The sequence below is a fragment of the Cydia fagiglandana genome, chromosome 15 (genome assembly GCF_963556715.1).
Source record: "Cydia fagiglandana chromosome 15, ilCydFagi1.1, whole genome shotgun sequence".
Classification (NCBI taxonomy): domain Eukaryota; kingdom Metazoa; phylum Arthropoda; class Insecta; order Lepidoptera; family Tortricidae; genus Cydia; species Cydia fagiglandana.
In genome coordinates this window covers 8,468,096-8,494,204 of record NC_085946.1, presented here as the reverse complement: position 1 = coordinate 8,494,204, position 26,109 = coordinate 8,468,096, and the positions used below count along the sequence as shown (strand labels likewise).

Genomic DNA, 26,109 nt, shown 5'->3' with positions numbered 1-26,109 from the left:
TCACTCAAATAGGTTTCTCATTTATTTAAGTTTCTTCATTATACCAAAATAGTTATAAAAATATTACGATACTCTTGGAAAATATACCTTTTATAAAAGTCCTATTATGGGCCTTATTGAACACTACCAGTGCATTACTTAATCCCGCAAAAAATAATCATTTTGACAGTAGGTAATAACAGATTTTATTGTTTTTAACTTAAGACTTATACATATACAAATAACAATATTTGATACTTCATAACAGGAGGATTTATTTATAATAAGTTAAAATAATTATTTTGGGTCTTAATAACTAAAGATATAAAAATTGTCTAGTTTACGCGAAAATAGTAGGTAACTAAACATAAATCTTTATTAGTTACAGTATTCTCATATTTTAACATCTGTTTTTTGGAACCCTCATAACTTGGGGTTAGATTATACCAGATAAACAAAGTTCTCGGACTTATTAAGCATATCAATTGCATAGCTCTTATACTTTAGATTTTATTCATATCTAAAAACTTCGATTTCGTCACTGACTCACTCACTTGATGATCATCCATACCGGGTACTTCCTGAAGTCCTCTAAGAAGCTGAAATTTGGTATGTAAGATAGTTTTAGTACACAAACAACAAATAAATTCAAAAAAAATGTATCCCTAAGGGGATGAAGATGGGGTTTAATTTTGTATGGGAAATCAATAATCGCTGAACCGATTTAGTTGAAATTTGGTATGTAGATAGGTATTGTCATGGGGAAGGATATAGAATAGATTTCAACCTCAAAGTTTACCCTTACGGGGTGAAGGCAGATTTCAACCCCAAAGTTTACCCTTACGGGGTGAAGGGTTATATGGGGAATCAGTAAGAAGTACATTGTGTAACAGATGCCCCCAGATACTTATTTCAGGATTTTTAATAGTAAATCACCCCCAACCCTTTAAATTAGGGGATGGAAGATTGTCATAAATAAACAACTTACAAAAAGAAGTGAAATCCCATCAAAAACATTTTGATGTACAATGTTGCCCAAACGAAACCATAAGGCTCGCACTGTCAAAAAGTTATCAGATCTCTTGCCAAGCTTCTAACTCTACAAGCCCTCTAACTTTACTAGCTCTACACCAAAAGTGTGTGGCTTGGCCGTTTCGTTTCTACAAGAACTATTGTATGTAAGTATAATACAAAAACCGCCCAAATGCGAGTCGCACTCGCGTTCCAAGGGTTCTGTACATTACACAACTTTTAACAATATATTTTTTTAAGAGAAAAGTGAGTAGTCTTTAAAAAACCCGTAGGTATCGGAAAACTAGGTACTTAAGTCCGACTCACGCTTGACTGCACATTTCTAATAGATTTTCCTGTCATCTATAGGAAGAGAGCTAATATGTGTATTTTTTTCATAATTTTAGACCCAGTAGTTTCGGAGATAAGGGGGGAGGGGGGAATGGTCATTTTTTGCGTATTTTCTTAAATAACTTCTAAACTATTTATTTTAAAATTATGAAAAAATATATCTGAGATTCTTACAATGAGCCCCTTTGTTTGATATATATATATATATATATATATATATATATATTTTTTTTAATTTATTGAACTATAAGCTAAATAAAGTACATTATTATTACAAGACCCATCGTGGGCAAAACCTTGAGGAGGTTTGTATGCCGATGGGGAGTTCGAGAAAATAACATGACAATATACATATCTATCTTATACTAATTAAAATTCTAACAAAATTCTCTTATATTAATTCATATTCTAATTCTCTTATATTAATTATAACAAGATATAGTTTTTTTTTCTTCTATTTATCATTCATCTCAAAAGTGACCCCTTTATTTGAATTTCTATTATTTACTTTACGTGTATGTCCTTGGGCTAGAGACTTACATGTGTATACCAAATTTCAACTTATTGGTGCAGTAGTTACGGAGCAAATAGGCTGTGACAGACGGACAGCCAGACACACGAGTGATCCTATAAGGGTTCAGTATTTTTCCTTTTGAGGTACGGAACCCTAAAAATAATGAATTTAATAAATTTTTCACCTTATGCCCATGTGGCGGTAGCGAAACAGCCAAGCCACATATTTTGACTAAGGTATAGAGTTAGTGAAGTTAGGGCTTGTAGAGTTTGAAGCTTGGCTCGACAAGAGATCTGACAACTTTTTGACAGTGCGAGTCTTATGGTTTCGTCTTAGCAACAAAATTTACATGAAAATGTGTTTGGTGGGATATTTTTTTACAGTAAAAATATTTATTCGTAACAGTAAGTATTATCTTTTAACATAATTTTTACAGTACATCTGGTGCTACATTACGACCGGTGCTATAATAAGCACGTTAAAACACTCCCTTTGACCGTGTTTTAAAATTCGTCACTCGTTGCAAAATATCTATTTTTCGCAATTCTATCGTAAAAGAAAAGAAAACTAACGAAGAGGTTTTACGCATACGAGGGCCGCACTGAAAGTTTTGCGTAACTTTTGAATAAAATCATTTATAACCATAATAATACATTTATTGCTTCTCAAAATGTTTCCCTTTACATTCTATGCACATATTCACTCGCTCAGACCATTTTTGGAAGCATGAGGCCCAATCACTTGACTGCATGTTTTCGACGTGGTGATGAAACGTAGTAACTGCCTTATCCGGGGTCTTAAATGTCAAACCCCAAATTAAATCCTTAATTTTGGGAAATAGATAGAAGTCACAGGGTGCAATGTCTGGATTATAATCCGTATAAGAGACATTTTCCACGTTTTCGTAATTAAAAAATGTTTTTGCCTTTATTGCGGTATCGGTGGACGCATTATTATGACGCAGGAGGATGCGGCTTCTCGGTCGTCTCTCGCGGTCTTTTTCAATGACTGCGGGCACACAAATGGTAGTGTACTACTCAGTATTTAACGTTCTTTTATTATTTAAAAGTACGGTACAAAAAAGTCGCGTTTAAAAAAAACAGACGATCAAAATGTTTGGCAACGCTTTTGGCTTGTTGAACTTCTATGGGCCTCCTGTCACCTTCGAAAGACCCATTGACTGGACTAATGCCTTTTTTCCGGATCGTAGCAGTAAATCCAGATTTCATCTCCTCTAACGATGTTATATACAGCATTTGAACTTTCTTGCTTGTACTTACGCAGCATTTCTCGGCACCAGTCAAAAAGTACCTGTTTTTGGACTGAAGTTAATTCGTGAGGAATCCAAAGACAACAAGGCTTCCCGACTTTTAAATATTCTTGTAAAATCTTTTGTATTTGTCTCATACCTATCCCTAATTGTCCTCAAATTTCGTCATAGGTGATTCGTGGGTTTTCTTCAATGAGTCGTCTCACAGTAGCCACGTTTCCTTGAATGATCGCCGTGGACGGTCGACCTTCACGAAAATCATTATCTAGAATAATACTGTCTCTACTAAATTCACCATACCAACGCCTCACGATGCTCAGATGTGGTGCTTCAATCCCAAAAGCATTTTGAAGGCAAGCACTACACTCTTGCGGAGTAAGCGAACTTTTAAAATCATAACAAAATCATAGCTCTAAAAATATTTTCGCGTTAAAGCCACGTTCAACGCACTGACTTACTTTGACAAGCCATTAAAAACAAAGACGATCGATTTGTCGCCAACATTTGTCACATTCCATAATCAAAAGCCTGTATTTTTTTTAAATATACAATTCATAATTTAAATGTTTACCAGTGGCCAGTAGTGCAAAACATTCAGTGTGGCCTATGTAGTAGGAGAGAGGAGGAGTTTGTTAAGAACTATAGACAATAGAAGAGGAAGTGCTTGGGCACCTGATACGACACGACGAATTTATCAAAAATATCATAGAAGGGAAAGTTGAAGCAAACAGGAAGAGGGGAAGACCAAGGAGAGCGTACATGGATCAAATAAAGGAAAAGATCAAAGTCGTGTCGTATCGGGCTGTCAAAGAGAAGGCGGAGGACCGCCAAACATGGAATTTGCTCCACCGCCTTCTCTTTGACAGCCCGATACGACACGACTTTGATCTTTTCCTTTATTTGATCCATGTACGCTCTCCTTGGTCTTCCCCTCTTCCTGTTTGCTTCAACTTTCCCTTCTATGATATTTTTGATAAATTCGTCGTGTCGTATCAGGTGCCCAAGCACTTCCTCTTCTATTGTCTATAGTTCTTAACAAACTCCTCCTCTCTCCTACTACATAGGCCACACTGAATGTTTTGCACTACTGGCCACTGGTAAACATTTAAATTATGAATTGTATATTTAAAAAAAATACAGGCTTTTGATTATGGAATGTGACAAATGTTGGCGACAAATCGATCGTCTTTGTTTTTAATGGCTTGTCAAAGTAAGTCAGTGCGTTGAACGTGGCTTTAACGCGAAAATATTTTTAGAGCTATGATTTTGTTATGATTTTAAAAGTTCGCTTACTCCGCAAGAGTGTAGTGCTTGCCTTCAAAATGCTTTTGGGATTGAAGCACCACATCTGAGCATCGTGAGGCGTTGGTATGGTGAATTTAGTAGAGACAGTATTATTCTAGATAATGATTTTCGTGAAGGTCGACCGTCCACGGCGATCATTCAAGGAAACGTGGCTACTGTGAGACGACTCATTGAAGAAAACCCACGAATCACCTATGACGAAATTTGAGGACAATTAGGGATAGGTATGAGACAAATACAAAAGATTTTACAAGAATATTTAAAAGTCGGGAAGCCTTGTTGTCTTTGGATTCCTCACGAATTAACTTCAGTCCAAAAACAGGTACTTTTTGACTGGTGCCGAGAAATGCTGCGTAAGTACAAGCAAGAAAGTTCAAATGCTGTATATAACATCGTTAGAGGAGATGAAATCTGGATTTACTGCTACGATCCGGAAAAAAGGCATTAGTCCAGTCAATGGGTCTTTCGAAGGTGACAGGAGGCCCATAGAAGTTCAACAAGCCAAAAGCGTTGCCAAACATTTTGATCGTCTGTTTTTTTTAAACGCGACTTTTTTGTACCGTACTTTTAAATAATAAAAGAACGTTAAATACTGAGTAGTACACTACCATTTGTGTGCCCGCAGTCATTGAAAAAGACCGCGAGAGACGACCGAGAAGCCGCATCCTCCTGCGTCATAATAATGCGTCCACCGATACCGCAATAAAGGCAAAAACATTTTTTAATTACGAAAACGTGGAAAATGTCTCTTATACGGATTATAATCCAGACATTGCACCCTGTGACTTCTATCTATTTCCCAAAATTAAGGATTTAATTTGGGGTTTGACATTTAAGACCCCGGATAAGGCAGTTACTACGTTTCATCACCACGTCGAAAACATGCAGTCAAGTGATTGGGCCTCATGCTTCCAAAAATGGTCTGAGCGAGTGAATATGTGCATAGAATGTAAAGGGAAACATTTTGGACACAAACAGGAAGAGGGGAAGACCAAGGAGAGCGTACATGGATCAAATAAAGGAAAAGATCAAAGTCGTGTCGTATCGGGCTGTCAAAGAGAAGGCGGAGGACCGCCAAACATGGAATTTGCTCCACCGACAAGAGTCATACTCTTAAATATATGATGATGATCGTAAATACCTACCTATGTATTAACAAAAAAAAGTCACTTGTAATTAGTTACTGCCTTTAAAAAGTATAAGTGCCTCAATGTTATTAGACTTTTTGATTCTTTAAAACGTCTTTAGGTCAATAAAGCAAGTGAAAAATTATTAGAGTTAGACCAAGAAAAGTCTGCAGCAATTTTGACAGCCCACGCAGTGCAAGTGTTATTTATAAGTCATAATTTCATAGAAGTTTCTTCAAATCGACCTTATTAATAAGAGATTAAAAATATTGAAAATTATCTTAAAATATTTTAATCTAATATTTCATCTCATACGTTCAATAAGGCCCGGGACTAGACCTTTTTACCTGCACTGACAGTGGGCCTTCTTAGCAACAAGTACAAATTCAGAATAATTGGGAATAATAGGGAGCAACTGCTATTTTTGAATGCTGGGCCTTGTTACCCGCCGGGCCTCATATGCCTGCACCTCATCTACCTTATTTATTTGTTTTACAAGGGGAAAAGTTGTTGATTAACCGCTCGTGCTAATATTGATACCCAAACAAGCGAAACATTTTTTTTTATTAAATAGGAGGCAAACGAGCAGACGGATCATCTGGTGGTTAGCGATTACCGCCGCCCATGGACACCCGCAACACCAGAAGGGTTGCAAGCGCGTTGCCGACCTTTAAGATGGGGGTCTTTGAAGGTTTGAAGGTCGTATCGGACAGTTCATTCCACAGTTTGGCTGTTCGAGGCATTCACAAATTCAAACATTCTAAAATTGAACCACGAGCGTAGTTAGTGGTTCGTAAAGTTGAACCTTGAGCGTAGTGAAGGTTTCAAGGGACGAAGGTTAAATAAAATTTTCACCACATCAGCTCGTAAAGGCCCTCTTGATTGTTCGTAACGGATAAGAAAAGTGGCATTTAATTTGATGCAAATTTTGAGTTGTTACCGTAGGTAAATTGGATCAGTTGGTTGGTAATATTGACTTTAAAATGATAAATATTGAATAACGTCAGTTTGAAATTGATTTTATGATAAAGTAAATATTATCGGAGATGATCGCTCTTAAAAAATATATGTCGCTAGTCATTTATAACCTAAAAGCGCCAAATTACGCAAAATTATATTGAAATGACACCTGTGTATTGAATTTGAAGAATACTTTAACAAGGGTAGTTATCTGTATGACAATGCACCTAAAATAATTTTCAAATGTATCTATTATTTCTGTACTTAACACGATAACGAATTCTACGTAAACGAAACCGCGGGCAATCCCTAGTACATATAGAAATAAATAAGGGAAGGTAAGTTTCCATTAGTGTACTGTGTAAAATAACTATTTACCATTGATAATAATTTTATAAACGCTTTGCGTATTTTATAAGGGCACCGCGCTAACCGCTAGCCCGCGACCGTCGATCGCTGCCTCCTGCCACGGCGCACAGCGCGGCGCGCGCAAACGCCGCGCGTTTGAAATGTAACTTAATATAAGCTCGGAATGCATACTTACGTATCAGTATTTAGTGTCGCCGTGATTTTATATTTCTAATCTTTTGTGTGAGAAGTAAGATCTTTATTATGACCGTGTAATATTAACTCTACAAACTTTAATTCAATATTGGCTATACTGCTTAACGAGAAATCAATATCTAGACAAGCACATTGTCTACATTTCTAACTTTTTACATGTATACTAAGTTGATAGATAATATCGTAATTTTGCAATATCAGCTACTCTAATTCTGTATTTTCATAATAATTCCTGTTTTTACGTTCACCAGAAAGCAGCTGTTCCAGATTTCTAAAAACCGAATAGTGTGAATAAATTAAAGTGTTATTGAATATGTTAAAGTTTTTTGTAACTTTAATTTTATATTTACATAGTTATTTAGCAAAAATTAAAAATTTAAATATAGCCGAACGCTCCACCTAAAATTTTCTAACTTTTTACATGAATGTTATTTAACATGCTTACAATAACATATCAAAAAAGAAAAAACTTTAATGTTATCAAAACCCATTTTTGTTCCACCGCTGGTCTATTACCCATATTGTGCGTTAATTAACCCACTGCTCGGAGCAGTTGTGAGTAGGGTTGCCATATGGAAGAATTAAATGTCCTGACAAAAATCCGGACATCACCCTAAAAATCCGGACATTTCTTGTAGCAGAGATTTGGCGGCGTAGCTTGAACGACGCCCCGGCGGCGCGCTGTTCTCTGTGGTGTACTGTATCGTGGATCTACTTTTCCCTTTCCCTTCGCCCGATCCCGTAGCCGCCGCTCCGGGCGCGCATTTTATTTTTATAAGGTCATTCCTTTAAATCCGGACACATGCCAAGTCCGGCCGCAATCCGGACAAAGGGTCAAAAATCCGAACATGTCCGGACAAATCCGGACGTATGGCAACCCTAGTTGTGAGCCGACTGCTATGATATTTGATTGTATGTGAAAGACGCAGTCAAAATTCCGCTATCACGTGATAACTGCGACCATCCTGGTACTATTAAAGATACAAGTTTTAAACAATTTACATGAAACAGCAATTGTAGGTTAAAATACAAACAGTAGAAACTTATCGCGTCAACAAAACATCACAACATGGCGTTGGTTTCTGTTGTAGATACAATTGTCCACACAGTTATTTAACCATTCATAAACCTTATTACATATAAGGACATAGAGTCTATAAATGGTTAAGTAAGTGTAGGTATTGCTGTTAAAACGTATGCACGGCCTCGTGCCAAACGATTCGTGGCTCACGTGAGCGTGTGGTAAAGCTTTTTCGCGTAATCATTATGTAGTCTGTTTTTGCTCCAATTTCTCGACTGTCCACCGGTGGACCTTATGCCTTATGTAATAAGGTTTACGAACTGTCAGTTAAGAGTGTGGGTGATGGTACGTATCCTAAAGTTTCCAATTTTAGTGCCAAACTTGGCCCGTAAATAAAAGTAATCCAGGCAGGACATTTCCTTCAGTGTCTACGAGAAGTTATGGGTCTTGGTGTTACAAGTCGGTATGTTGGAAGCGAAAAGTACGGATACGACATTTTATAAGTACAGTAAGTAACTTTTTTGCTTACAAATATTTAGGGCCAGTTGCGCCAACCACAGTTAACAAACTGATCAACGGCACGCAGCAGAAATCTAAAACTTCCCATGCAATAAAATTTTCCGAACATTTTATCGGCGACAGAGACGGTTTGGTGCAACCGAACCTTAGTCTACTAAGCCTAATTAGGCAGCGTATGCACAAGTACCGTGTCGAGTGTTTTAAGTTCACACGATATGGCATTTATGTGAACTTTTCAAACGGTTACTTCAATTTTCTGAGGCGGACAAATGATTCTCTATGTCACCACAAACCATAATTACAGTCGGGTTAACTGTCACAGTAATAACTCCACAACAAACAGAATTTGACAGCGAAATTATTAATATTCTTACTTTTTACGTCCGGGAAAAAACTCCGAACCGACAATACTGCCCTGCTAAGCTGAGTGGCGCTATCTCAAAAGAAAATGCATTTCTAATTTATACTTTAGTTTCTATAACTGAGAATTCCATTTTCAAAATCATTTGTTTTTGAGATAGCGCTTTTCGGCTTAGGAGGGCAGAATAGTTAAGCATCGAGAGGTATCAGATAGACAGAGTTACGAGTACTATGAGGAATAAGGAGTGGCGAGTCCCACACATCGTGCTTAAATGCATTTCCACTCCGTAAATAAAAAGACAGAGTTACTATCACTTTTATAACATTGAGTAGGATCACCTGTGCCGTGTTTTAAAACTACAGGTTACAACGCAAAGAAACCTGTTTTTATGTCGCGAGAGTTAGTATGCGAATATCGCGGTATACTCAATAGAGTAAAACATTCGGATGGCAACTGCAGCCGCATTAGTGTTGCGACATTACTGCCGCGGCGTTTATATCTGTATCTGTCAATGCTTTCCTAAAACCTAACAAAAATAGTCGACAACGTAACAAAACTCGTACCGCGCATTGTTTATCTGAGCTTTATTCGTAACAATATACCAATTTGTTATTTAATATTTTGAGGTATATTCGTAAATAACAGTGACAAGGGCCACTGATTGGGCTTTACCGGTATTGTGCAATCAATGACGTTTCAGCGCTGAATCGGCACAAATTGCTAGCTCTACACGCCAGATTTATAAATTGAGAGGAATATTTTGACCAATTAAGAAATTTACGAATCTATGTTTTCATCGTTGCCTGTGGCGTTTGTCATAATCTAGGGTTCTGTATGAACAGTGATGTAAACTGACTGTATAGTGTATGTGTGTATGCATTTCATCAAGCGTTAGGCTGCCTTTCACAGTTTCCACTAATGCGGAGATGAGAGACGTGCGGGAATCAACGAATAGCATTGCTTGTAATGCAAATCTCTTCTTCGCTCCGCTGGATTACCGCACTTCTCATCTATCTCTGCTCATATCCACCTAGTTAGATCATCAATATTTTTGTATATATTCTCCCGGCCGATTTCGACCACGGCGACTGTTTAGACTCGGCTGCTGAAGACGTTCGTGGTAGTAGTCCCTCAATAGTAGGTAAATTATTTAAATAATGCAGCCCAATACAGTACTTGCTCTTGTTGAAGAGGTTTTTAATTAAATCTCTCAAGAAAGGCATCGGCAAGTTAGGTGGTTTCGCGTGGGAGTCGGGAATATATAGATAACCTCCCATTAGAGCACGCATTTTAAAAATCATTATCTGCTACGCTTCGATGTGTGCGATCGTTACCTTTTAGTATTAGCATGCATGCATGTTCAGTATTTCTACGAATACATTTGGTTTACATTAAAGTTAATTTTCGCGCGTTTTTTATGATTCATTTTTGCACTGTGCTGAAATAGCCATATATCGAGAGTTTAAAAATAAGCATGATTAAATGACTACTAATTATCACTTACGGGTGCTTGGTACTTTCGTCCACTGAATATAGAGTTCGGAACATAGTACTTATAAACTCATATCGTTGTGGACTTACGCTTGCCAGCAAATAACCGATTCAGCTACCGGTTTAGCATTTTATACCTATGTGACGATTTTCAGTAAGTACCTACATATGAGCGCTAGCTCACATGCGCTATCTAGCGGTAAACAGAGATCTGTGTGGAAAAGGCACAAAATTAGCTTGAAGTCGGCTTCCTACATTACAAGCTCCGGCCGAGACTGGAACTTTACGAAAGACGTTGAATCGAGTGAGCATGTATAACACGTCTACTTATACAGCATACTTTAAACTACTCTTACAACTATTTAATTTTCATTCAACACAATTCAACGGCGGACATATGTTTTTCATTTAAGAATTTATACTCTCAGGCGCCGCGCAGGGACAGGGTGACCTAAGTGTACCTACCTACCATCAGCCACTGACGTCCACTGCTGACATAGGCCTGCCCCATAAACCGCCACCGGGAGCGATCTCTAACACACTGCAGCCACAGAGGGCCTACCGCGAACCACTTTCGACATGTTGTCCCTCTGTCACACTTGTAAATTCGTACGTAAGTGTGACAGAGAGGCAACGCGTCGAACGTGGTTCGCGGTAGACCCTCAGGCTCCCAGTGACGCGTACGAGATCATCCGTCCATCTAGTTTGTGGGCGTCCGACACTGCGCTTATGTGACCAGGGGGTCGGGACATCGGATGACGGTAGCATGACGTAGCGAAGCATGATTTTTGGATGATTTTAGGGGGGGGGGGGGGGTCGACAGCCCCCAGGGTGACCAGCGGTAGATTTTCGATTTTAAATTCAAAAAATTCGTGAAGTGCGATGCGTTAATTTATTTTTTAATTTCGTGAGTGTTGCGGTCAGCAGAGCAGCGTGCATATGGTAAATTGAGCTATTGAGGCGTATTTTTACCAAAGGCTTTTCACATAGTAAAATCTTTTCAAGGCGTAAATTTTCCATTAATTTCGGAATACGTGGAAAAGGTTGGATGAGTAGGCCAAACACAGCGAAATTCGACATTTAGAAAATGTGATTGTTATCAAATATATTTTGATTTTTTTTTATAAAAAATCTTGAAATCGGAAATCTATTGCTAAATATTCATACAAAACAAAATGGTCCGTCATCATTGCTCGTGATTGTTCGTGAGCATGAGCATGTTTTTATTCCGATGCATTTTTAAATTCATAATTGAATGTGAAACCTGGATTTAATGTATAAATCATTCGTTGCGTTTTCATCGCAGCATTTTAATATTTTAGTCCGCTTATTATGACTGCCACAAATTGATATTAAGGGAATTTGCATTTTCATACACCACTGTGGTATGTTAATAAATCACATATTTTGTCAGGCATGAGGCAAATGTATTAATATGTAACTTATTATTGTAACTATTCACGACCGGGTAAATTCACTTTTAAAGCCCGTCACAGAGTATCTCCCGGTATGCATATTATCGCTCCGCCTGTGACGGGCTTAATAAACCAGTGCACAGTTTGAAGGCTTAATTTGTCAAAAATTGTATAACTATATTATGACAATGTACCAGTGTACCTGTATCTAATATTTCCTAGGCTACATTTATTTATAAACAAACAACCATACACCCTTAAAGCAGGCCACTGACGATGACGAGCCTTCCAAATGGATGCCGTTACAATGGATTCATCCAAATGGACGGCATCCTAATATTAAACGTTGTACGTTTTTGACATTCGGCCGGTTTTTCATTACGGGCCGATTTTGGATTGCAGCCACGCTATTTGGACCGTTGGATACCGGCCGCGTTCCGTCGAAGGTAAAAGAACATCATGGTACGCTTGTTAATTAATTTACAAGCTCTGTAAAACACTATCGTTTAAAGAGAAATCCGTTAAACTGAATCGCGCTAGAATTTTAGACTGTCTGTCGTCCTAAAACTGACACAAAGCATTCCTGTATAGGAATGTAATATGTAAGCCTTTTACGACTTTACAAGCGCACTGGATGTTTTACAGAGGGCCTACCTCGAACCACGTTCGACGTGTTACCTCTCTGTCGCACACCGCACACCTGTTGACAGGGAGGCAACACGTAGAACGTGGTTCGCGGTAGGACCTCTTGTCCGAATAGGTATTTGATATGAATCACGAATAACCTGGTGGAATTCCATTCCAGCTAGACAGCTAGAGTGACATTTGAATTTTTCAAATAGATACCATTTTAACAATCAATTTATAGCCTCAAATCATTTTTTTAACTACAATGTTCATGCATTAATAATAATACGTGGATACAATCCACTGCTTCGGGTGAGACTTGAACTCACGACTCCGAGATACTAACCCGCCGTTTTAACCACTGCGTTACCAAGAATAAAGCAAGCAATCCACCATATCGCTTATACATGCCTTAAAGAGCCTCATATCGGTAACCACCGTTTAAATATTCGCCCGTATTGTATCTACACACTATATATAGGTCTGCGGGCTGCTATAGGAGATGTAGTCGAGTAAGCGCTGAGAACGGCAATCGTAAATCACATCCATCGAATAGGCTAGTGTCACGGCTAAACTAAATTTGCCGCTTCACGGCTTGTCTCACCGCACGCGGATTAGTTTGCGGTACCAATGCGCAAATTACGTCATTTCACCCGTTCTTTGACACTGTATTTGACACCTTATTACCGGGCCTTAAGATTACTTGTTAGAGTAATGCGACAAAGCTGTACTTTTGTACAGTTAGCCGCAGAATCATAAATCGTTTCCGCAGCGGATATTATGTCACGACAAACCTCTCATGTAATGGACACAGATTACCCACTTAAGATTCAGCAGTAAAAGCATGTATTAGGTACCAAGATAAAGGATGTACTAAACTTAAGATATGAAATGGGTATTTACCTATTTACTTGATAATCGTTCCACCCATTTGAATCTCACACCAATTATTAACTTTATACAATACACGACTACATGTCCCAATATTTATCCCTAGAAATCATTATTTCAGTTTTATATCACGCGCGTAAAGTTCCTAAATAAACGATCACGCTCTTATAGGTTTATTATTTTCTACTATGATAGTGCAACGTGAATTTTGCTTCACATTTATATACTGGTTCGTCACATTTTTACATTGGGATTAATATTAAAATTAAGATCGTTTATTTACATGCTCCCTCTAGTAGGTGAGTGATCTGTGAATGCACAGCATCATAGTGCACGCAAAGGGAGCATATTTTATAACGCGACTTGAATATTCAGCTTGCAAGCTTATACGTGACATCACTTTGCTTATGACAACATTTTCTATTGCGAAATTGCTGTACGTACAACTTAATGTGCTTTTTTTTTTGCTTGCGCTGAAATACATTCGACCTTATGCCAGTCCTAATAGAGACCTAATGCGTTTGTATTTTGGTGTCATCTTATTTAAGTTGTAGAGGTGACCCCCCTTGCAAAGAAACTATGCATGGTGGTCACCTCTCTCTGCAGTACACGTTTTTAAGATTTGGGCATTTTTATGTTATTTTAACTCACGATCACGAATCACGATCTCTTTAAATCCTAATATGAGAAAAAACTGGCCCCTTATGTCCACACATTTTTCGTTCGTTCCATTCCGCTTGCGTAATGATTTTAAGTAATACAAAGTCTTCAAAAATGTTAACGGAGTAAAAAAAATTAAACACTTTTTTTCTTATTTACACAGTTACTGTGACGATGGTGATTAAAAGTAGTTTCTTAAGGTATCATCTATAGTTGAGTGTGCTCAGAGCATAAAAAGGTCAACCACGGCGTTGCATGAACATCGATGAAATCTATGTCCAGATCTTTGATTTAGTTGAAAATTATACTAAGCTTGAATTAGAACCTAAACTTAAAGAATTATCAACCTCAGACGTCGCAGACGCTTAAACCCAGACTTCGATCGATAATTAAACGTTATGTTGTTTGTTACAGAGACGGGGAGCACGGATAAGAGCAATGGTATGAAGGAACCGGGATCACCTGAGGAATTGGTAAGTGCCTGCTTTAATTATTTTATTATAGTTAACGACCCTATATTCTATAATGGATGTGGCACCAATAATATCACGTAAACCACAACTCTTGTAATAGTTCTTTAGGATACAAGTGTGGAAAGTAGCAAATTCGCAACGGATGGTGATAAATTAAAACACGACCGAAGGAAGTGTTTTAAATCAACACGAGTTGCGAATTACCTTTTCGCTCGTGTATCGTACAACGTTTTGCAGTACATATGGCCTTTTAAACTTTCGACATAGGCACGGAAATTGCTCAGTGCGGGTAACGCCGTCGATACCAAACACTTAACACATCAAAGAATGCAATACCCCCACACAAACAGAAGATCCACAAATCCCCTACGTCTTACAAATGAGATAAAGAACCTTGATCATTGACAACGAAGCGCCAATCGGATTGATCTTTGAAGTATTTTTTAAAGGTACAAATCTGCGCAAGGAATAAAGCTTAACTTTATACGAGGCCGTCACGCGTTTACGTCTTTTCGTCTTTGGTAATCCTAACAGAGGAGCTGTATATCCAAATACGCCTCGGACGAAGAAGTACGGTAACCATATTTTGATAAGTCCTGAAAAAAATCATTAATCAATGATTATTTGAGAAGTGTTGTGTAATGGCTCCTCTATACATACACTGAGAGAAAAATCATCACCAGGAATTAAAAAACAGTTCTGTACTGGGGGAAAAAATGAAGTTTTAGTAATGATTATGGACGTTTCACTATTTCTGTAAAGTTTATTTATTTCTACAAACAGCTCAGTAATCCCAAATATAATTTCAACAAACAGATAATAGAAATTGCAAGAAGTAATAAAAATTGCAAAAGTCAATTTGTTCCTATTAGTTAACTCTCCTTGTCCCCGGATTAAGTATATTTTTGTAATTCTAAGTGTATTTTTGTTGTACTTTTCTCTCAGTGTATAATATGATAGACGATGACTGGCGAGGACGATAGTGTAGATCTGTTTGACAGTCCCCGCCTGCCATAGTCTACCATCGCCTCAAATCAAAGGGAATTAAGGAAATCGCCTGGCGGTTGCTTTGTACAGGCGATCATGTGGATGCTTGCACGATCATCATGCCGATGATACTATCGACGATTATCGCCGATAGTGAAGAGGAGGCATGACGTTTGGCAGCAACGTTCGTTTTCTCTCATACCTAAAATATTAATGTAAACACGACAGTTTAACAATAACGATAATCCGTTCTATAACTATTAACAATGTCAAAATTGTTCCAATCTCAATGCACAAAAATTACAGGAAAATATAAAAAAATCTTGCAGTACCGACAAAAGACTAAAGTAACATGTCCTGAATAATCCTGAAGTCTGGTAACCCTGCGTAAGAGCATGTTCGCGCATTAAGGAATCGCTGAAGGCAGGGAGATCGCCTTTGTGGTCCCATTTGAAGCGGCCGCTTCAAGGGATTGGCTTACGAATTTGCACCTAAGCGTTTTGAGGCCCGATTTAGACCGTGACAAGGACTCGTTAACCAATCATTTCCTTTTGTCAGTCTTTTATCCGATAAGGATATCGCAATTAATTTTGTTCTCGTTATATCTGCCCTTTTAATATTTTTTGAAGTTTGTAGGTTTGACTCAAGCCTAGGGTTTGCACGACGGATCCGAAATGTATGGGAAGATCCGCGGATCCGGATCCAGATCCGGATAATTTCATACATTTCGGATCCGGATTGCAAACCCTACTCAAGCCGATAACTGGCGGGAGAATACGAAGGATCGAGATAACCGGCGTTTACTCGTGTCGGGGGCGAACTCATTTTGGGGCGCTGCGCCATAAAGTAGTAGTAGTAGGTTGGGGTTTTTCTTACTTGGAAGTATTCAAACACTTTAAAATGCTGTTTTCAAAACTAACAATGCCATCCGGACAGCTTGAAGCACGGATTAACAATATTAACATAGTTAAAGGGCACATTTATCATTATCACGTAGCTTTAGTACGGTAATAACAATTACGGGTATTAACAGAAAGCAAATGAGCTTTATTCGACATTTCGCGAATGAAGCCACATGCAACAGGCCATTAACTGAATAATTTAAATGCATATATTATTAAATTGACTTCGAGATTTAACCAAATATTAATATTTAATAACTTAATATCAAAATTGTGGTCAGTTAAGCCTTTATTTAAAGCAAGGCGCTCAAATTTTCATTATCTGCGTGAAATGTATTGGCTATGAATTCTTAATTAGTATTTTACATGTAATGGCCATCAGCGGATACAAAATGTTGTGTGACTGATTAAGTTTTTATGGACATACGATATTTTGGATTGCAGATCAGAACTGTATTCGGTGCACGTATTGCGTTGCTCGCTCAACCGTTTTCGGAGTGTGTGCCTAGGGTTGTCAGATACATATACGTAAATTACGGACAGGATCCCTGAATTCCCTGATTCTTGGGCAAAATTCCTGACACATACGAAATATTGATGGCCGCAATATTTATTACGGGATCGTAATTAATGTAGACTGCTTTTAAATCTAACATACATTTTATTATAATTATTTACTTTTTGATAGATAGGAACCTGCCTACGGACATTTGAATTTATAATTTTTAAAAAGAAGCTGTTCAAAAGAGTGGTTGATAAAATAAAAAAGGCTATTCATTCGCATATTCCGAATTCCGGCTGCAGTTTTAAGCATGCTCGTGAAGTTGACCACCCCATATCGTTTGCCCGCAAATGGCATAGCTATATCGTTTGTTCATCGTTAGTTCACGTTTGTTCAGCAGGTAAAATCGTAAGGACCCGATTCTAACATCATTTTTTTTAAAAAACAAAAGGGGGTGGCTGTCTTCACGCTAGCCACCCCAAACCACTTTTTGTAATTTTTTTTGGTCTAGATAGCAAGATATTCGTTAGTTCACGTTTGTTCAGGCATTAAAATCGTTAGGACCCGATTCCTTCATTTTTTTTTATTTTTTTAAAGTGGGGTGGCTGTCTTCACGCTAGCCACCCCACCCCGAAATCAGCCAAACTAACCATGTGAAGTCACCGAGCGACGTTAGTTCACGTTTGTTCAGGCATTAAAATCGTTAGGATCTCATTAGATTTGCCATAAAAAAATAAAATCGAAAAATTCATATATATGGGCCAGCGGAGTCAAGTAATGTGGCCTAGCAAGCAATCGACGCGGATGCTAACGATTCTTTAGCTTGAATAAACTTATATAGACGATATTTAAACGATTAATGACAGTGCCTTGCGGGCGTTCAAAAGATAATAAGAGATATCCGTAGTTTTATATTTTATTATAATATGGGGGTGGCTGTCTTCACGCTAACCACCCCAAACCACTTTTAGTACAAAAATTTGGTCTAGTTAGCAAGATATTCGTTAGTTCACGTTTGTTCAAGCATTAAAATCGTTAGGACCCGATTCCTTAATTTATTTTAATTTTTCAAAGTGGGGTGGCTGTCTTCACGCTAGCCACCACACCCCGAAACCAGCCAAACTAACCATGTGAAGTCATCGAGCGACGTTAGTTCACGTTTGTTCAGGCATTTGAATCGTTAGGATCTCATTAGATTTGCTATAAAAAAATAAAATCCAAAAATTCATATATATGGGCCAGCCGAGGCAAGTAATGTGCCTAAGTCGACGGCTGAAAAAAATAGTCAGGATCGGGTCCTTACAATGCCACTTGCAGGACAACGTCAGCTGACCATGCTGATTCAAGATAGATAGGTCATTTGCGGGCAATCGATACAGATTTACCGGCAAAAAATAAAACTTGAAAATCTGAATTACTCAAATTCTGATACTAAGTCGCAGGCTGAAAAAAATACTCAGAAGCGGGTCCTTACGACGCCACTTGCAGGACAATGTCAGCTGACCATGCTGATTCAAGGTAGATAGGTCATTTGCGGGCGATCGAAACAGATTTAACGAAAAAAAAAAAACTTGAAAATCAGAATTACTCAACTTATGCTCCTAAGTCGACGGCTGAAAAAAATAGTCAGGATCGGGTCCTTACGATGCCACTGGCAGGACAACGTCAGCTGACCATGCTGATTCAAGATAGATAGGCCAGGTGCGGGCGATCGAAACAGATTTACCGGAAAAAAATAAAACTTGAAAATCTGAATTACTCAAATTATGCTCCCAAGTCGACGGCTGAAAAAAATACTCAGAATCGGGTCCTTACGATGCCACTTGCAGAACAATGTCAGCTGACCATGCTGATTCTAGATAAATAGGTCATTTGCGGGCGATCGAAACAGATTAACCAGAAAAAAATAAAACTTGAAAATCTGAATTAGTCAAATTATGCTTTTAAATCGCAGGCTGAAAAAAATACTCAGAATCGGGTCCTTACGATGCCACTTGCAGGACAACGTCAGCAGACCATACTGATTCAAGATATATAGGTCACTTGCGGGCGTTCGAAACAGAATAACCGGAAAAAAATAAAACTTGAAAATATGAATTAGTCAAATTATGCTTTTAAATCGCAGGCTGAAAAAAATACTCAGAATCGGGTCCTTACCATGCCACTTGCAGGAAAATATCAGCTGACCATGCTGATTCAAGATAGATAGGTCATTTGCGGGCGATCGAAACAGATTTACCGGAAAAAAAAAACTTGAAAATCTGAATTACTCAAATTATGCTCCCAAGTCGACGGCTGAAAAAAATACTCAGAATCGGGTCCTTACGATGCCACTTACAGGACAATGTCAGCTGACCATGTTGATTCAAGATAGATAGGTCATTTGCGGGCGATCGAAACAGATTTGCCGGAAAAAATTAAAACTTAAAAATCTGAATGACTCAAATTATGCTTTTAAATCTCAGGCTGAAAAAAATACTCAGAATAGGGTCCTTACGATACCACTTGCAGGACAATGTCAGCTGATCATGCTGATTCAAGATGGATAGGTCATTTGCGGGCGATCGAAACAGATTTACCGGAAAAAAATAAAACTTGAAAATCTGAATTACTCAACTTATGCTACTAAGTCGCAGGCTGAAAAAAATACTCAGAATCGGGTCCTTACGAGGCCACTTGCAGGACAACATCAACAGACTATACTGATTCAAGATAGATAGGTCATTTGCAGGCGATCGAAACAGATTAACCGGAAAAAATAAAACTTGAAAATCTGAATTAGTCAAATTATGCTTTTAAATCGCAGGCTGAAAAAAATACTTAGAATCGGGTCCTTACAATGCCACTTGCAGGAAAACGTCAGCTGACCATGCTGAGTCAAGATAGATAGGTCATTTGCGGGCGATCGAAACAGATTTACCGGAAAAAAATAAAACTTTAAAATCTGAATTACTCAACTTATGCTCCTAAGTCGACGGCTGAAAACAATACTCAGAATCGGGTCCATACGATGCCACTTGCAGAACAATGTCACCTGACCATGCTGATTCAAGATAGATAGGTCATTTGCGGGCGATCGAAACAGATTAACCAGAAAAAAATAAAACTTGAAAATCTGAATTAGTCAAATTATGCTTTTAAATCTCAGGCTGAAAAAAATACTCAGAATCGGGTCCTTACGATGCCACTTGCAGGACAACCTCAGCAGACCATACTGATCCAAGATAGGTCATTTGCGGGCGATCGAAACAGATTTACCGGAAAAAAATAAAACTTGAAAATCTGAATTACTCAAATTATGATACTAAGTCGCAGGCTGAAAAAAATACTCAGAATCGGGTCCTTACGATGCCACTTGCAGGACGACGTCAGCAGACCATACTGATTCAAGATAAATAGGTCATTTGCGGGCGATCGAAACAGATTAACCGGAAAAAAATAAAACTTGAAAATCTGAATTACTCAAATTATGCTTTTAAATCTCAGGCTGAAAAAAATACTCAGAATCGGGTCCTTACCATGCCACTTGCAGGACAATGTCAGCTGACCATGCTGATTCAAGATAGATAGGTCATTTGCGGGCGATCGAAACAGCTTTTGCTTCAGTTTTTACCATGCTGATTCTGAGTATTTTTGTTAGTCGTCGACTGAGGAGCATAATTTGAGTCATTCAGATTTTCAAATTTTAATTTTTTCCGGCAAATCTGTTTCGATCGCCCGCAAATGACCTATCTATCTTGCATCAGTATGGTCTGCTGACTTCGTCCTGCAAGTGGCATCGTTAGGACCCGATTCTGAGTATTTTTTTCAGCCTGCGACGTAGTATCATAATTTGAGTAATTCAGATTTTCAAGTTTTCTTTTTTTCCGGTAAATCTGTTTCGATTGCCCGCAAATGACCTATCTATCTTGCATCAGTATGGTCTGCTGACGTCGTCCTGCCAGTGGCATCGTATGGACCCGATTCTAATATTTTTTTTCAGCCTGCGATTTAAAAGCATAATTTGACTAATTCATATTTTCAAGTTTTATTTTTTTCCGGTTATTCTGTTTCGAACGCCCGCAAGTGACCTATATATCTTGAATCAGTATGGTCTGCTGACGTTGTCCTGCAAGTGGCATCGTAAGGACCCGATTCTGAGTATTTTTTTCAGCCTGCGATTTAAAAGCATAATTTGAGTCATTCAGATTTTCTAGTTTTAATTTTTTCCGGCAAATCTGTTTCGATCGCCCGCAAATGACCTATCTATCTTGCATCAGTATGGTCTGCTGACGTCGTCCTGCAAGTGGCATCGTAAGGACCCGATTCTGAGTATTTTTTTCAGCCTGCGACTTAGTATCATAATTTGAGTAATTCAGATTTTCAAGTTTTATTTTTTTCCGGTAAATCTATTTCGATCGCCCGCAAATGACCTATCTTGGATCAGTATGGTCTGCTGAGGTTGTCCTGCAAGTGGCATCGTAAGGACCCGATTCTGAGTATTTTTTTCAGCCTGCGACTTAGTATCATAATTTGAGTAATTCAGATTTTCTAGTTTTATTTTTTTCCGGTAAATCTGTTTCGATCGCCCGCAAATGACCTATCTTGGATCAGTATGGTCTGCTGAGGTTGTCCTGCAAGTGGCATCGTTAGGACCCGATTCTGAGTATTTTTTTCAGCCTGCGACTTAGTATCATAATTTGAGTAATTCAGATTTTCAAGTTTTATTTTTTTCCGGTAAATCTGTTTCGATCGCCCGCAAATGACCTATCTATCTTGAATCAGGATGGTCAGCTGACGTTGTCCTGCAAGTGGCATCGTAAGGACCCGATTCTGAGTATTTTTTTCAGCCGTCGACTTGGGAGCATAAGTTGAGTAATTCAGATTTTCAAGTTTATTTTTTTCCGGTAAATCTGTTTCGATTGCCCGTAAATGGCCTATCTATCTTGAATCAGCATGGTCAGCTGACATTGTTCTGCAAGTGGCATCGTAAGGACCCGATTCTGAGTATTTTTTCAGCCTGAGATTTAAAAGCATAATTTGACTAATTCAGATTTTCAAGTTTTATTTTTTTCCGGCAAAGCTGTTTTGATCGCCCGCAAATGACCTATCTATCTTGAATTAGTATAGTCTGTTGACGTTGTCCTGCAAGTGGCATCGTATGGACCCGATTCTAAGTATTTTTTTCAGCCGTCGACTTAGAAGCGTAAGTCGAGTTATTCAGATTTTCAAGTTTTAATTTTTTCCGGCAAAGCTGTTTTGATCGCCCGCAAATGACCTATCTATCTTGAATCAGTATAGTCTGTTGACGTTGTCCTGCAAGTGGCATCGTAAGGACCCGATTCTGAGTATTTTTTTCAGCCTGCGACTTAGGAGCGTAAGTTGAGTTATACAGATTTTCAAGTTTTATTTTTTTCTGGTTAATCTGTTTCGAACGCCCGCAAATGACTAATCTATCTTGAATCAGTATAGTCTTCTGACGGTGTCCTGAAAGTAGCATCGTAAGGACCCGATTCTGAATATTTTTTTCAGCCGTCGACTTAGGAGCGTAAGTCGAGTTATTCAGATTTTCAAGTTTTAATTTTTTCCGGCAAAGCTGTTTTGATCGCCCGCAAATGACCTATCTATCTTGGATCAGTATGGTCTGCTGAGGTTGTCCTGCAAGTGGCATCGTAAGGACCCGATTCTGAGTATTTTTTTCAGCCGTCGACTTAGGCACATTACTTGCCTCGGCTGGCCCGTATATATGAAATTTAGATTTTATTTTTTTATGGCAAATCTAATGAGATCCTAACGATTTTAATGCCTGAACAAACGTGAACTAACGTCGCTCGATGACTTCACATGGTTAGTATGGCTGATTTCGGGGTGGGGTGGCTAGCGTGAAGACAGCCACCCCACTTTAAAAAAATAAAAAAAAATGAAGGAATCGGGTCCTAACGATTTTAATGCCTGAATAAACGTGAACTAACGAATATCTTGGTATCTAGACCAAAAAAAATACAAAAAGTGGTTTGGGGTGGCTAGCGTGAAGACAGCCACCCCCTTTTGTTTTAAAAAAAAAATGATGTTAGATTTCAAGTTTTATTATTTTCCGGTAAATCTGTTTCGATCGCCCGCAAATGACCTACCTATCTATCTTGAATCAGCATGGTAAGCTGACGTTTTCCTGCAAGTGGCATCGTAAGGACCCGATCCTGACTATTTTTTCCAGCCGTCGACTTAGGAGCATAAGTTGAGTAATTCAGATTTTCAAGTTTTATTTTTTTCCGGTAAATCTGTTTCGTACGCACGCAAATGACCTATCTATCTTGAATCAGCATGGTCAGCTGACATTGTCCTGCAAGTGGCATCGTAAGGACCCGATTCTGAGTATTTTTTTCAGCCTGAGATTTAAAAGCATAATTTGACTAATTCAGATTTTCAAGTTTTATTTTTTTCTGGTTAATCTGTTTCGATCGTCCGCAAATGACCTATTTATCTAGAATCAGCATGGTCAGCTGACATTGTTCTACAAGTGGCATCGTAAGGACCCGATTCTGAGTATTTTTTTCAGCCGTCGACTTGGGAGCATAATTTGAGTAATTCAGATTTTCAAGTTTTATTTTTTTCCGGTAAATCTGTTTCGATCGCCCGCACCTGGCCTATCTATCTTGAATCAGCATGGTCAGCTGACGTTGTCCTGCCAGTGGCATCGTAAGGACCCGATCCTGACTATTTTTTTCAGCCGTCGACTTAGGAGCATAAGTTGAGTAATTCTGATTTTCAAGTTTTTTTTTTTTCGGTAAATCTGTTTCGATCGCCCGCAAATGACCTATCTACCTTGAATCAGCATGGTCAGCTGACATTGTCCTGCAAGTGGCGTCGTAAGGACCCGCTTCTGAGTATTTTTTTCAGCCTGCGACTTAGTATCATAATTTGAGTAATTCAGATTTTCAAGTTTTATTTTTTGCCGGTAAATCTGTATCGATCGCCCGCAAATGACCTATCTATCTTGAATCAGCATTGTCAGCTGACGTTGTCCTGCAAGTGGCATTGTAAGGACCCGATCCTGACTATTTTTTTCAGCCGTCGACTTACGCTACGTCTTACGTAGGCGAACAACGCGCGAACGCGGCGCGGCGCGGCGCGGCGAAAGCGGCCGCCGCCGCGCCGCGCCGCGCCGCGCCGCCTGACATTCGCGTGCAAATCGCGCCGCACCGCGTTCGCAACGAGATCGCTTACGTAGGACACTTCTATGGGCATCAAAGGATTGATTTCGCCGCGCCGCGCCGCGCCGCGTTCGCGCGTTGTTCGCCTACGTAAGACGTAGCGTTAGGCACATTACTTGCCTCGGCTGGCCCATATATATGAATTTTTGGATTTTATTTTTTTATAGCAAATCTAATGAGATCCTAACGATTTAAATGCCTGAACAAACGTGAACTAACGTCGCTCGATGACTTCACATGGTTAGTTTGGCTGGTTTCGGGGTGTGGTGGCTAGCGTGAAGACAGCCACCCCACTTTGAAAAAATTAAAAAAAATTAAGGAATCGGGTCCTAACGATTTTAATGCCTGAACAAACGTGAACTAACGAATATCTTGCTAACTAGACCAAATTTTTGTACTAAAAGTGGTTTGGGGTGGTTAGCGTGAAGACAGCCACCCCCATATTATAAAAAAATATAAAACTACGGATATCTCTTATTATCTTTTGAACGCCCGCAAGGCACTGTCATTAATCGTTTAAATATCGTCTATATAAGTTTATTCAAGCTAAAGAATCGTTAGCATCCGCGTCGATTGCTTGCTAGGCCACATTACTTGACTCCGCTGGCCCATATATATGAATTTTTCGATTTTATTTTTTTATGGCAAATCTAATGAGATCCTAACGATTTTAATGCCTGAACAAACGTGAACTAACGTCGCTCGGTGACTTCACATGGTTAGTTTGGCTGATTTCGGGGTGGGGTGGCTAGCGTGAAGACAGCCACCCCACTTTAAAAAAATAAAAAAAAATGAAGGAATCGGGTCCTAACGATTTTAATGCCTGAACAAACGTGAACTAACGAATATCTTGCTATCTAGACCAAAAAAAATTACAAAAAGTGGTTTGGGGTGGCTAGCGTGAAGACAGCCACCCCCTTTTGTTTTTTAAAAAAAATGATGTTAGAATCGGGTCCTTACGATTTTACCTGCTGAACAAACGTGAACTAACGATGAACAAACGATATAGCTATGCCATTTGCGGGCAAACGGTATGGGGTGGTCAACTTCACGAGCATGTTTTAAGCAATCTTATTAGTTGACGTATGTCAGAGAAAAACCAGACTCCTAGGGCGTAACAAGTGACCTGATACTGACAGTTTCCTGTTCATTTCCGGCCCGATAAGTAACGACGGCATATGGCGTCAAAATTTACTTGTCGGACAAGCAATGTACGGCGAATTGTCACTGTCAGGAGACAATTGTCAGCGTGATGAAAAAGGGGCGTGGAAACCCTAGCTGGAACGGGATGCGTATTTCGCATCATTAAAATGAAGCGATGTTGCACCGAATTATTCCAGTTTTCGATGCATAATGAGCCGTAACATATATTTCGCGCAGTTAATTATATTCGCTTAAATGCTCACATGTGTATATATGTAGATTTCGATAAAGAATGTTATTATAACTTAAATCTCTTTTATATAAGATGTATAGTACAAAAACAGGCTTATAAAAATACTATAAATAGTGACCCGCCGGCTTCGCGCGGGTAGTTCAACCAATTTACACAATAGCTTAACAGATTATACACCTAAACATTCCTTTACCTACCTATTAGTATTTAAAAGAAAGGAAAAGAAGTACATATACCTTACACATACGTTTTAAATGCCTGTATTGTGTTTCATTTTATCAAATAAAAGGAATCATTAGCGCAAAGCTCACGCCAATCAAACCTGCGGGCTATCAAATTACAATTTAGGCCAGGGCAGAGACGTGTTAATAATACGAACAGGTAGTAAAGCTTAGCTTATTTTTACTCACTAAAACCTGCATGTGAGTAAAATGCGCAAGTTATGTTATAGCGTTGTTTATCAACGTATGTTAAGTCTAACAATCTGTGATGTTGATATTTGTGTTTGTTAGGAAGATACATAATTAGACATACTGACGACAACGATACGACTGACATAAACGATATGGATTAAATATGTCAGTGTCAAATGT

General features: G+C 38.7%; 1 protein-coding gene across 3 annotated transcripts in view; it reads left to right on the top strand.

Moving 5' to 3' along the window:
* Window positions 1-26,109, top strand: part of LOC134671299 (apoptosis-stimulating of p53 protein 2-like) — a 408,163-nt gene that overhangs the window by 156,786 nt on the left and 225,268 nt on the right. For all 3 annotated transcript variants that reach the window (XM_063529120.1, XM_063529123.1, XM_063529122.1), the window contains one exon: window positions 14,481-14,539. In XM_063529120.1, coding sequence (XP_063385190.1) covers window positions 14,481-14,539 — 59 coding nt within the window. The remainder of the gene's footprint in view (window positions 1-14,480; window positions 14,540-26,109) is intronic.